General features: G+C 38.8%; 1 protein-coding gene across 1 annotated transcript in view; it reads left to right on the forward strand.

Annotated features, from left to right (window-relative positions):
• The window catches only part of LOC147338634 (collagen and calcium-binding EGF domain-containing protein 1-like), a 40,725-nt gene extending 29,383 nt beyond the window's left edge, over nucleotides 1-11,342 (forward strand). The window contains exons 3-11 of the mRNA XM_086314371.1: nucleotides 2,788-2,840; nucleotides 4,424-4,558; nucleotides 5,000-5,137; nucleotides 5,988-6,121; nucleotides 6,372-6,486; nucleotides 6,722-6,861; nucleotides 7,365-7,400; nucleotides 7,750-7,785; nucleotides 8,449-11,342. Of these exons, the coding sequence (XP_086170497.1) occupies nucleotides 2,788-2,840; nucleotides 4,424-4,558; nucleotides 5,000-5,137; nucleotides 5,988-6,121; nucleotides 6,372-6,486; nucleotides 6,722-6,861; nucleotides 7,365-7,400; nucleotides 7,750-7,785; nucleotides 8,449-8,637 (976 nt within the window). The 3' untranslated portion in view covers nucleotides 8,638-11,342. The remainder of the gene's footprint in view (nucleotides 1-2,787; nucleotides 2,841-4,423; nucleotides 4,559-4,999; nucleotides 5,138-5,987; nucleotides 6,122-6,371; nucleotides 6,487-6,721; nucleotides 6,862-7,364; nucleotides 7,401-7,749; nucleotides 7,786-8,448) is intronic.
• Nucleotides 11,343-11,865: the final 523 nt, after the last annotated feature.

Below are 11,865 nucleotides of genomic sequence, written 5' to 3' on the forward strand. Positions count from 1 at the left end.
GAACCAGCCAAGTACTGCTTCTTTGGATTCTGCCTTCTGTCCTAAAATAAAAAATACTCAACAGTCAATGATTAACACCACAACCAAAAACATGTCTGCTGGTAACTCAGCTAATAGCTAACAAAACAAACCTGCAAAAACAGCTCAGGATTAAAGCTGACTCTGCGGTGGTGGTGAACCAGACACTCTACACCTCTGGCTTTCAATATGTGATCGTCAACATGCACAACCAATGAGAGAGAAGGAGCGCACGTGAATGAAAAATGATCAAGACAAGAAGGAAGAACGTAGCAGAGGAGAGAAAAACAGTGGCTTACATAACACGTTGCTTCATACTGTAGCAGTTCAAGAATTATTAAATTGTTTCAACAAGAGAAAGTGAAGGAGTCATAAGATTTCAGATAAGTTTTCAGGGTGAGAAAGAAAAAAGAGCATAGAGGGATGTGTGTAGTTTTATGCATGCACTGGGCCATTTCTTTTCTTTGGTTATGCACCATGTTTTCCTCTACTTTTACAAACCGATGGGTTGCTGAAACAAATAAATAGGGTCGTTAAGCCATATGTGTAGTCCTAAATTACAGCTGTTCTAAAGTTGATCAGAACCAGATCTACTTTAATCTTCAAGCTAAATAATCTTTTTAGCTGCTGTCATGCCAACGATATAAATCCAAGAAACCCTCCTGCTCAGACGTACATCTGCATCACATTAGCCCAACTTAGATCACTGACTGAGTGATTGATTGATGGATTGACTGACTGATGCAATGAGTGACAATCTTCATCTCAGTATTCACTTTCCTTTCTCCACCTCAGCTCAGAGCCTGGCTTTATACATCCCTCTCAACACTCCACGCTACAGGCTGCAGATTAAAGCCACTCTCATCTGGATCTCATCAGTTTAGGCTGGCCTCGCTATTTTATAGGTTATTTTTCATTCAAGAGAGGGAGGGGGATCTCATAGTGATTTAAGGTTACACTGCATGGAGGCTGGAGGAAAATAAAAGCAACTTATTGTCTTGAGGGGACCTTGACTGAAGCAGCATGCTAAATCCCCTCCGGTAACAGCTTGCAGTTTTTGGGATAGGAGTTGGGAATTCATCTGTGTTTTTTCAAGCATGCATGTGTGATATTTGTTGCATGCTGTGCTGCTAGAAATTCTGAGCCATTTCCTCTGTTTTTTTCCAGCTGTGCTGCTTGTAACATGTGGTGGATTGTTGTGGGATTGCTGAACGACTGTCATTTCCAAACACCCTAAATCAAGTGTGAGAAAATTCCTTGCCCAATAATTTTTGTGCAATGCTGACTTAGGGAAAAATGCATCTACAAGACTTTAGGAGTTTACATCACAAAAGTAGACTGTAAAGAAGTTTTGTTTTTTGTTTTTTTGTTTTTTTTTTAAATGAATTCATAGTTTAAGTACTGTGACTAAAATTCAGAATAAGAAGTAACTGCAGCTTGTTTTTACCTACTTTTTTAAAACTGTAGTGAAACTGAGAAACAGACCAGTAGCCCTCAGGCAGCTTTGATGACCTGCTGACAAATGAGCATTGTCAGCAGATTGCCAAAATGAACTTGAGTTCTTGGGTTTATTTATTATTGCAATAGTTAGTTAGTTGACTCTAAGTCTACTATTATTTGTAAAGGATGGCCTCTCTCATTTCCAATACTGTTTTGATGCAGGTTAATAATGCATATAAAATAAGCTGCTCTTTACTTTTTAGTGTTTTGGTGCTGCTAGTGCCGAATACCTTCCTCTAAATCAGCGGTCCCCAACCCCCGGGCCTCAGACCGGTACCGGTCCGTGAGTCGTTTGGTACCGGGCCGCGAGAGTTGAGGCTCAGGTGTGAAATGTATAGTTTTCAGGGTTTTTATCGGTTTTCAGCGTTATTTTGTTATCATTTTTATCGTTTACTCGGTTTTCCTGGGTCTTTTCACGTGTGTTATGAATAAATCTTCTTTTTTTCGGTACCGGTACTAGTTTTATTTTGTTGTATTTATCCGCAACACCTTAAAGGCCGGTCCATGAAAATATTGTCGGGCATAAACCGGTCCGTGGCGCAAAAAAGGTTGGAGACCGCTGTTCTAAATGATGATGTGTTAGTTGTCAGTGAGGGTGGCAGGATGTCATTGTTGTCCTCACGTTTATCTTCAGCTGCACTTATACACTTATACACTGTTTAAATACTACAACAGTTGGCTCGCGGTGTACACTTTCCAAATATTTTTTATTTTACAAAGTTCACGTGAACAGCAACAAACTTATAAAACTGCAGTGCTGAAATTATTCAATTTAATTACTGCTCTCTGAAGCAAAGATTTTTTGACTCTACTAAGCAGATTTTGCTTCTTGGCTCTTTACTAATTAAAACAGCCATTTCTACTTGATGGGCAACAAATCACATTTATATAGAAAAGTGCATCATGCAGGCCTGTTTTTCATCAGTGCAATGCGCTACACAGTTAAAATGCAGATTCATCACAGCAGTTATCCTGTTTTTGCTGTTTCATTTACCACTCTGTAATTGTCTGATTACGTGATCCAATATGTAACAAAGTCAACATCAACTGAAACATTTGGTTTGACTGTAGAAGTGCTGGTTTGCAGACTTTTTATTACATATGGAGGTTTTCTGTTTCTCGCTGAGCAAATCAACATCTGGGTACGGCTTTTTATTTATCAAACATATAACGGCGGTATCACTCTTCTCATGTATAAAAAAATAAAATAAAATGGCTTTCCCAGCTGATCTGAAATTGGCATTGAATATTCTCCTTTTCTTCTTTCAGGAGGAAGTGCTGTAAAGGATTCAGATTTGTGATGGGCCAGTGCATACCTGAAAGTAGGTAAACCATTTGCTCCATCGCATAAGTTTTGCTCATAAACTCTCACATCTGGATCCACATGTTTCAAATCTGATGCAATTTTGTTTTCCTCGAAGGCAGTTTATAAACACAACAAACTGTACAAAACATAATGTGGAACACCTTTGTCAGTTTAGCAGTCCTTTTATACAGTTTGCACACTTCAGTCACCTGAAACAAACGGCACATAAAAAATAATATGTCTTGGCAAAGACAACTGACAACTGTGATTTTCCATAACAAACATCTGATTCTTGTGAAAGTTGTCAGCTTTCATGGCCATGTTCTCACGGGCTGGTGAAAAGCATTGCTAAACAATTTCGTTTCTTTCTAAAACTGTAATCCTGTGCTTCCAGATGGTAACAGTAATTAGCATCAGACACTAGACGGTGCTGTTCTTCCATGACCCCACGAAGAACGAATGCTTCCCTAAATTATTTGTGAATAGCTGATATATAAGGAGAGACTGAAGATAGACAATAGATATGATCATATCTGTAGTATGTTTCTTACAGCAGGTTAAAATTTGAACTTGAGTCAACTTGAGCAACAATAAAATTATAATAAAGTATATAAACAAAATAAATCAGTGCTTAACTTTGCTTGACATGCCATTAAAATCTTTAAATGCTGTGGTGCTTACAGCCCCAGCCAGAGGCTATAAGTGAGGCACAGAAACCCAGAGAAGAGATCAAATAACTGCATTTTAATGTTTCAGTTTAATGGTTCCTTTGGCCTAATAGCACACAAGTTTAATGCAGGCTGCTGTAGGATTTCAGTTATATTCTATACTAACTACGACATGAACTACTCTGTTGAAAATCTGACAATACACTTATTAGATGAAATCCTAGACTTAGTGTGACTAGTCGCAGGCTTAAAGATTGGGTTAAAGGCTCAGTCATTCAGGAGGAGCTCAGAGGAGAGCTGCTACTCGATCACATTATATGGAGCCAGTTGAGGTGGTTCCTGGGTGCCTCTTAGATGAAGTGTTTTGGATATGTTCTACCAGGAGGAGACCCTGGAGCATACCCAGGACATACTGGAGACATTACGTCTCGTGCCTGGTTTCCTTGTTTCACCCTTAGAAGAGCTGAAGGAGGTGTTTGGGGAGAGGGAGGTCTGGGTGTCTCTGCTTTGACAGCCCCTCCCACGATGGGGAAATACATATAAACAGCAGAATAACAAGCAAGCAACTCTAGGTTGCAGTGGCGTATATAAACTCCAACATTCATTGTGATTAGATACTGTAAAACATGAACTTAATGAAATTGAATAAAGCCATGCAGAGTCTGCACTGATGTAAGGTTATGAAAAAAAAATCTCTTGTCCACAAATTGTTTGTGTTGAATATGGAGGAAACTTCAGATAGTTACAGATATGAGTTACATGATAATATTTCAGACTGTGCCAGTAAATGTTTTGCTTGTGTTACACCCATCCTACTGTGATATGTATAAACCCTTTTTGAGATGTTTCTTTACTTGTTCTGAAACTCTATGAATGAAACAAAGCAGTAATGAAGCTGTATAAAATGCTCACACCACACTCCTCTTCATAGGTGTGGATGTGTGTGCTGCGTCACCTTGCGAGCAGCAGTGCACTGATAACTTTGGACGAGTTGTCTGCACATGCTATCCTGGATATCGCTTTGACAGAGAAAGACACCGCAACCACAAATCTCCATACTGCCTGGGTCAGTTTTCATTATCTCTGGGAAAAAACAATTAACTATGCTTTTGCATAGGCTATTTGTCATTCACTGCACCACACGTCTTTATTCTTGAAAGTGATCTAAGTAACAAGTGTGGTTTGGAACTAAACAGGTGAAATAGCTCCCTCTTGTGGTTTTGTGCAGCAAAACATTTTCTCTCTATTACCATCAGCTTTCTGGGCTTAGACCAGGACCTGGAAAAGTAATTCTAAAAAGCTCTTAATTGCATTTAACACCTCAAAGTGACTTTCATCTTTCAAATTCTACAATAAAAGATTAACCTGAAAACACACAAATGGACAGAAATTACTATGTGTAAGTGTAGGAATTAAACATTCAAATTTTACTTGAGATTTACTGTAAACTAACTTTATCTTTACTACTTTCTTCCCCTTTCTGTCTCTATCACACAAAAATATGCAGACATTGATGAGTGTGAGGCCCCAAGCAGCAGTCTGTGTGACCAGGAGTGTGTGAACACAGTGGGCAGCTTTGAGTGTCGCTGTCGCAGTGGTTACATACTTGCATCGGATCAACGCTCTTGCATTGCCATACACAACTGTAAGTTTCTGTGCCACTCATCATTGCATCATTTTGAGCTTTATGTTTTTTGTCTTCTATTTTTCCTGCTCTGTTTCGTTCATTTTAGTTGTAGAGCGCTTTGGTCAACCTTTGTTGTTTTCAGATGTGCTTATAAATAAATTGATCGCTGTAAACAGAACTTGTAGCAGATTCTTTTAGGCCTTTGGCTGTTTTAAATAAGATATCGCTTCCAGCTGGTGGTAGGGCAGATTATGTTATAACAAAGATAGATGTGAGATTTTATGTGAGGTTGAACAGAAGAAGGTTGTTTGAATAACTGCAACTGTGAGTAGATGCATGACAAACTTAGGATGCAAAGCCAGGAAAGTAAATGACAAGAACCCGTTTTATTAGGTGATGCAAAAAAACATCAAAAACTTTTTTTTTAAAAAGAAAGAAACACAAGGTTAAAGAATGAAAATAAAACCAAACCAAAAACAGGAGCATGAGTTACAACAGGAAAAACAAACACAGAGCAAACACACTGGCAACTGATAGAGGGAAGACAGGAAGATATAAACCCAGGGTTGAAAAGATGGAGATCAGACACAGGTGAAGGCAAAATACAGAAGGAAATAACCATGAAAAATGTGGACAGTGGAAAAATGGAAGTTAAGAGACAGACATAAAAGAGAGACAAAGAAAAAAAGTAAGAACACGAAAACAAAAATCAATTACAGTAATTACAATTACAATTACAGTACTGCTTGTGGTGGTATTTAAACTCACATGAATTCAAAAAAATTGACTGAACTTCTTTCTTCTGTTATTTAACTTAACAGCATGCAGTACAGTTTGAGAATTTTATTTCCTTGTTTTTTTCTTGCAGTGAGCTCATCAGGGAAGTCAGATACCTTGATGAGTTCTGGTACCTGCTCATTCACCTGTCAAGATTTTATGAACATGAAAAATAGTTTACTGCAGCTGAAACTCAAGCTGGGAAATACACACTCACCCAACCAGGTAACATCTTTATGTAATAGCAGTTAAACCAAATGACTGAATCAAGCATTCAAGCATGAACTCTTTCAGTCAGTCAATCAGACCATTTATTGTAAATGATGATGGCTAAAAAGTGAGCAAGACTTAATAGTTGCATAAAAAACTGAGGATGTTAAAGAAATTATTCAATTATTCAAAGTCAAACTGTGTTGGACCACACATCTGACCTTTAAATTCATTTTAGTTTAAACTTTCTTCTATTCTTTTGAAGGTACCTGGCTTGGCCAACAGCAGTAATAAACCAAGTCTGGGACGAGCAGGAAAAAAACCTGATGGCCCATGCCTTTCTGGTCTTCCTGGCCCTCCAGGAGCTCCTGGCGTCCCAGGTAATATGAAACTGATGGAAATCCTAGAGACAGATCCACCTCTAGTTACAGACACTGTATTACAGTGGCAAATATTTTGGCTATTTACCCAATAGATTTACTGGAAAATAATCAAATGAAATGTTCTGAACAGATGATGTTCGCTCATAATAACAGACCTTAAAAGTATTCTCAGCCCATGCTGTTGGGATGCCAGACTCCACTGAGGTTAATATTTTTCTTCTGTCTCTACCAGGACACCCAGGGCAACCTGGAATGAGAGGTGACCTTGGGGAGAGGGGCCCTCCTGGACCTCCTGGCCCTCGGGGAGACATGGGACCTATGGGTCCAGAGCCTGACCTAAAGCACATAAAGAGAGGCCGCAGGGGGGCAGTGGTAAGGAAAGAAACTGGCACCATAATTTAGGTGTTCTTACAGGCTTTACCTCCCACTTCAATCAGCTCATAAAGCTAATAACCCTTTTCCACTGGCGCAGCGACATGACTGGTGCTGGGACGCATCCAGTTCTGTCTTGATGTTTGTAGAGACGTATTATTAATCCATTTTCAGCGGATTAGCAACCAAATCCTACAAGTAATGTTGGCAGCATAAGTTGCTATTCACTATGAATCTGAAGACTGTACCTGCAATTTATGAGTCTTTTTTTGCAGCAGAGCCTCCAATAGTCACTGATATCAGTAGTCACTACTTGGAACTAGCAAACTTGGTATGTCTTGAAAAAAATCTGTTCTGTGTCAGACACCAGTACTGCATCACTGGAAAGAGGTAGCTCAAAGATGAATAGATGAACTGTATGATAATAGTTTAAGCAGGTAACTGTTGCTGTGATTAAAAGAAAACCTGCTGTTCTTAAACCCATCTCTCAATCGTTTATACAGGGACCACCCGGGGCGCCAGGAAGAGATGGATTAAAGGTTGTTATAGCAACTTTATTTTGCTTATGTGTCTTTGTATGCTTTTGTGTCACCATCGCCAGTCGCCATCTTGTGCTTGTCTGTGTCTGGCTCACACATTTCAAATGCACTCTTAATAGACCCTGCTCTGAAAAGCAAACTTAACAACATTTATTACGTTTTTTTGTTTTTTAACTGTTTCTTATACCTCGTCTCACCATTCTGACATTTAAACTCACCACTGATGCTCTTCCCATGCATGAAGCTACAGTACACCCTGTTATGAGTCTTATTGTCCATGGAAGCAAGCAAGCTGAATACAGTTTAAAAGGTTAAAACTCAATCAATGTGTGCTGTTTCTCATCTACAGGGTGACAGAGGAGCTCCAGGTCCCAGAGGCCCACCTGTAAGTTATTATAGATGTATGGATTATAACACACTATATCAATGATAGACATAGCCACTGTGAAATCACCTACTTGTTTACGAAGCCCTGGTGTAAAGCTTTAGTCTAAGCGTTTTAGGTGCTAGAAGTGATCATATTTGGATAAGAGGGTTAAAAAAAACAAAGTCTGGCAAGGTTGGTTAACAAGCTGCATCCATACACCTTAAGTGTGCATCAGTCAGACACTCAGTACCTGCTAATAAGTGCAATGTAGCATAAAAATAACATGCTAAAAATTAACCATGAAAACTGGAACACAGACTTTTTGGTCTGTTGTAATATTAGTCCACATTATTCATCAGATAATTTCACTGAACATGTTTTAAAAGGAACAAATGCCACAAACATGGGAAAAAGGTGGTACATACTAGCAGACAGCTACTTGCTAAATCCCTTTGTGGCTGCAACCCCATATATTTAAGTCTAGAATAAATTTAAAAGAGTGAGCTTACAGCTGTGATGTAAAGGGTAAACTAGTTATGGGGGCTAACTGACATTTGGAGTAATGATTTAGTGACCATTCAAGGAGCTGCACTGTTTCGGGGGCTTTCAGCTTTTCCTTTATTTTCAGGCTGCATGTGCACAATTAATTAACTAACCAATCAATTTCTCGCCTGTCTCTAGGGTCCACCTGGCTCCTTCGACTTTCTTTTGCTAATGATGGCTGACATCCGAAATGACATAATCGAACTGCAAGAGAAGGTGTTTGGGGAGCAGCGGGGAATCTCTCTGGACAGTCCTCCTCATAACAGCGGGGAAGCAGATTTTGTAGAGTGGGGCTCTGGAAAAGGAGATCACATGCTTAATACCTGACCTCTAACGTCCACCTCAAAGTAACAATTACTTGATCCCAGCAAACAACATATCAATCCTGACTCTTTGCTTAGAGGATAACGGATGCTGGCGGTCAAAATGTTAGCGTGTACATAATTCCTAAACTTATGGCTGGGATGAGCCTTGCTTGAACTTCAACAATGGTACAGACAGTAAAAGAGAGCAACCTAAATTTTGAAATCTGATGCTTTGACCACTGCAAGCGCTGTTTTGCTGCCTTTCAAGTGGATGTGAGAGTGAAGGGTGTGCGTGCAGGACATGGAGTGAGAAAGATGCCGCGTGAGCCTTTATGTCTGAGTCTCTGAGCTGTGCCTCTGAGCAGAACCACTTCAAACGACCGACTTTATCGTCTACATCTCTTCCTGTTTCTGAGTCTGTTCATGAAAGCTCTGCTGTGCCACTCACAGTTTGCCTCCAGGGCACTGGTATGAGGACCCAGGCCCTGCGCTGTTACCCTCCTCAGCACCTGCCTGTGGCATCCAGCCATGAACACTGACTGTGCAGCTAACCTCTGAGGGGGTCTTCAGAAAATAAAGATATATGAGTATGGTATTGTTAAAATTAAAATTAAAGAAGATCAATTTTAATAGAAAAAACATTTAACACATAGAAATCACCTGATATGTACCACTTAGCAATAATATGAAGTGATGTAAATGATTTTAAAAAGTAAAAAATGGACACATAATAATCTTTAAACTCACTTGTTTAATGGGTTCATTATGAACATGTTCAAGAAGAATGTTGAACATCTTTTAAAATTGGAGGATGAGCCAGCAAGACAGACAAGAAGACGGCTGGTCATTTATTTTATTTTATTTTATTTTATTTCATTTTATTCTATTTTATTTTATTTTTTTAAGTAAATTATGAAAAGGGTAAACTGAGTGCTTGTCAAGGTTTGTCTTAATGTAGTTATTTTGTAGTTTTCCATTTGAATTTGTTGTCCATCAGTTTCAAAAGATGTAATAATTAGTTGGTTTTCAACAAAGCATGTAGCAAAAGTTACAGAGGAGAATGAGAGCCATGTTAAAAAACATATATATTACTGATTATTTTGAGAGTAAAGTCGAAATGTCGAGATTACAGCTGTTGTTATAAGACAAACTGCCACAGCTGCTATACTCTCTAAAATGCCTTGGTAGATGAGTTAGTGAAAAGAAACTTATCTTATCTTATCTTATCTTATCGTGTCTTGTGACACAACATTCATGCTGTTTATTGTAACCATTGATACCCTTACATCTGTCCACCGCCAGCCATTTCATTTTGCCAAATCCACTCTTCTGTGTTTGTGTGTTTTTTTTCCATCTGACCAGAAGCAGCTTTCTTCACCTTATACTGATCACTATACTGTGTTTATGTGCTAAAGGATTGATAATTTCCTAGACAATTTCCTAGACATCAGGAAGAAGGAGCACAACAAAATAAAGCAGATGTGGAAATTAAAGCCCAAGAGGTCCCAAAAGAGTAGAGCCAGGAGCTCTAACTCTAGATACAGCACACTATGCAGAATTCTCAAATTACACAGAGCAATAATATATACACAAATATAAAACAGCTAATAATCGCCCTAAATGGTCTATTTTACTTCAGTTCAGCATAATAAAATTTTTATATGAAAAATGTTTTAACAAGGTTGCTAGGAGCAACCGGAAGCATCGCTATCAGGATTTATCCTCCCCATATGAAAATATGAACACAGTTTAAAATGTGTCCACTATAAGTACATTACAATGGAAAACTCAATAAACTAATTTGAGACTCTAGTATTTTCATCTGGATGATTTTGGTGATGAATAAATGTGTATAATAATAATAATAATAACATAATAATCACCAATTCAGTTTGATAAGACAACCTGGGGGTTTTTGTGCCATAAATGGATTAATAGCAATTGCCAAATTTATAGCCCACTCATACTCATACTCTTTCAATTTATGTCCCAAGGGGGTTGGAGCCTGTCCCAGATGACACTGGGTAAAAAACAGACTACACTCATACCAATTCCAACTCTAACATGCACTGTTGCTGCACTGAAAAAGCAAGGTTGAGTAATTGTGAAAAACAGACACAGGCACAACTCACAAAGAAAGACCCAGCCAACAGTAGTTTGAAATCCAGAAACCTTCTGAGACATAGTGCACTAACTACTCACCACTAAAAAGAGTATAGCCAGACTCAAATTCCCTGCTTGTGTGCACAAACTTGGCCAAATAAAGATGATTCTGACTTTCAAACCAAGTGTGGATTTATTCAGTGCCACCAGCAGAGGGTGCTAATTCTCAGATGGTGCTTTCTCAAAGCAAAGCGTTGCGTTCTTTAATTTGCTTTGTGAATCCCACCCAGGTTTTTACTTACCTGATCAAAGGGCCCTGCCACCAAACCATCACATACTTAGAAGGTGTTTATATTTCTCCATGTTTTTGAGCATACATGAATTATCCTAGCATTCATGTACAGGCTGGTGCTCATCATTATGTTCAGCGCTGACTGTTGAACCATCACGTGGCTGCATGTTATTATGAAAGGTGTAACAATTAGAGGTCAGAGGTGAAATGTCTTGGGGTACAGAGCTGTAGGGATAATTATAGAGTGCAGGCTGACAGCGAGGGCCTGTTTGAGCTTGTGGGGTGCACAACTTAAGAGATTGTGAAATATGTTTGATTTGTGCTGTGATCTGGTTCACCACACATATTATTTATTTTTTTATATATATATATATATATATATATATATATATATATATATATAAAACTTTTTTTTTAATATATATGCATTTACACACACACACACACGCACACACACATATATCAGTGTCTGTTACGTGTGTGTGTGTGTTTCACTTCGTGACAGACTTCTCACTTAACAGCTCCACCCCCTGCCGTGCAAACGGGATCAGGAAAAACAACATGAAACAATTTAAGAACCATGTCAGTAAGAGAAAGGCAGGAGACTGAAAGAGATTATCTCATTTCCTTCACCGCTTGTCATGCAATTGGAAGCCTCTTTCTCAGCCTGTAGAGGACAGTAGAGGCAAGGTCACCAGAGTACATCTTGATGCATGAAGTTCACATACCATCACTCACAATAGATTTGTCTCCTCCATCACAGAAGATCAACAAAACGGGCTCTTCCTTATTTTACATTTTAATATTTTACATTGACTTGCGTTCTAATTCACGTGAGCTTTTATTTCCTTACTC

This window comes from Aulonocara sp. 'chitande type north' Nkhata Bay, linkage group LG1 (assembly GCF_057382095.1).
Source record: "Aulonocara sp. 'chitande type north' Nkhata Bay isolate Kocher_YH1m ecotype deep benthic linkage group LG1, A_spYH_male_GT1.1, whole genome shotgun sequence".
NCBI lineage: Eukaryota > Metazoa > Chordata > Actinopteri > Cichliformes > Cichlidae > Aulonocara > Aulonocara sp. 'chitande type north' Nkhata Bay.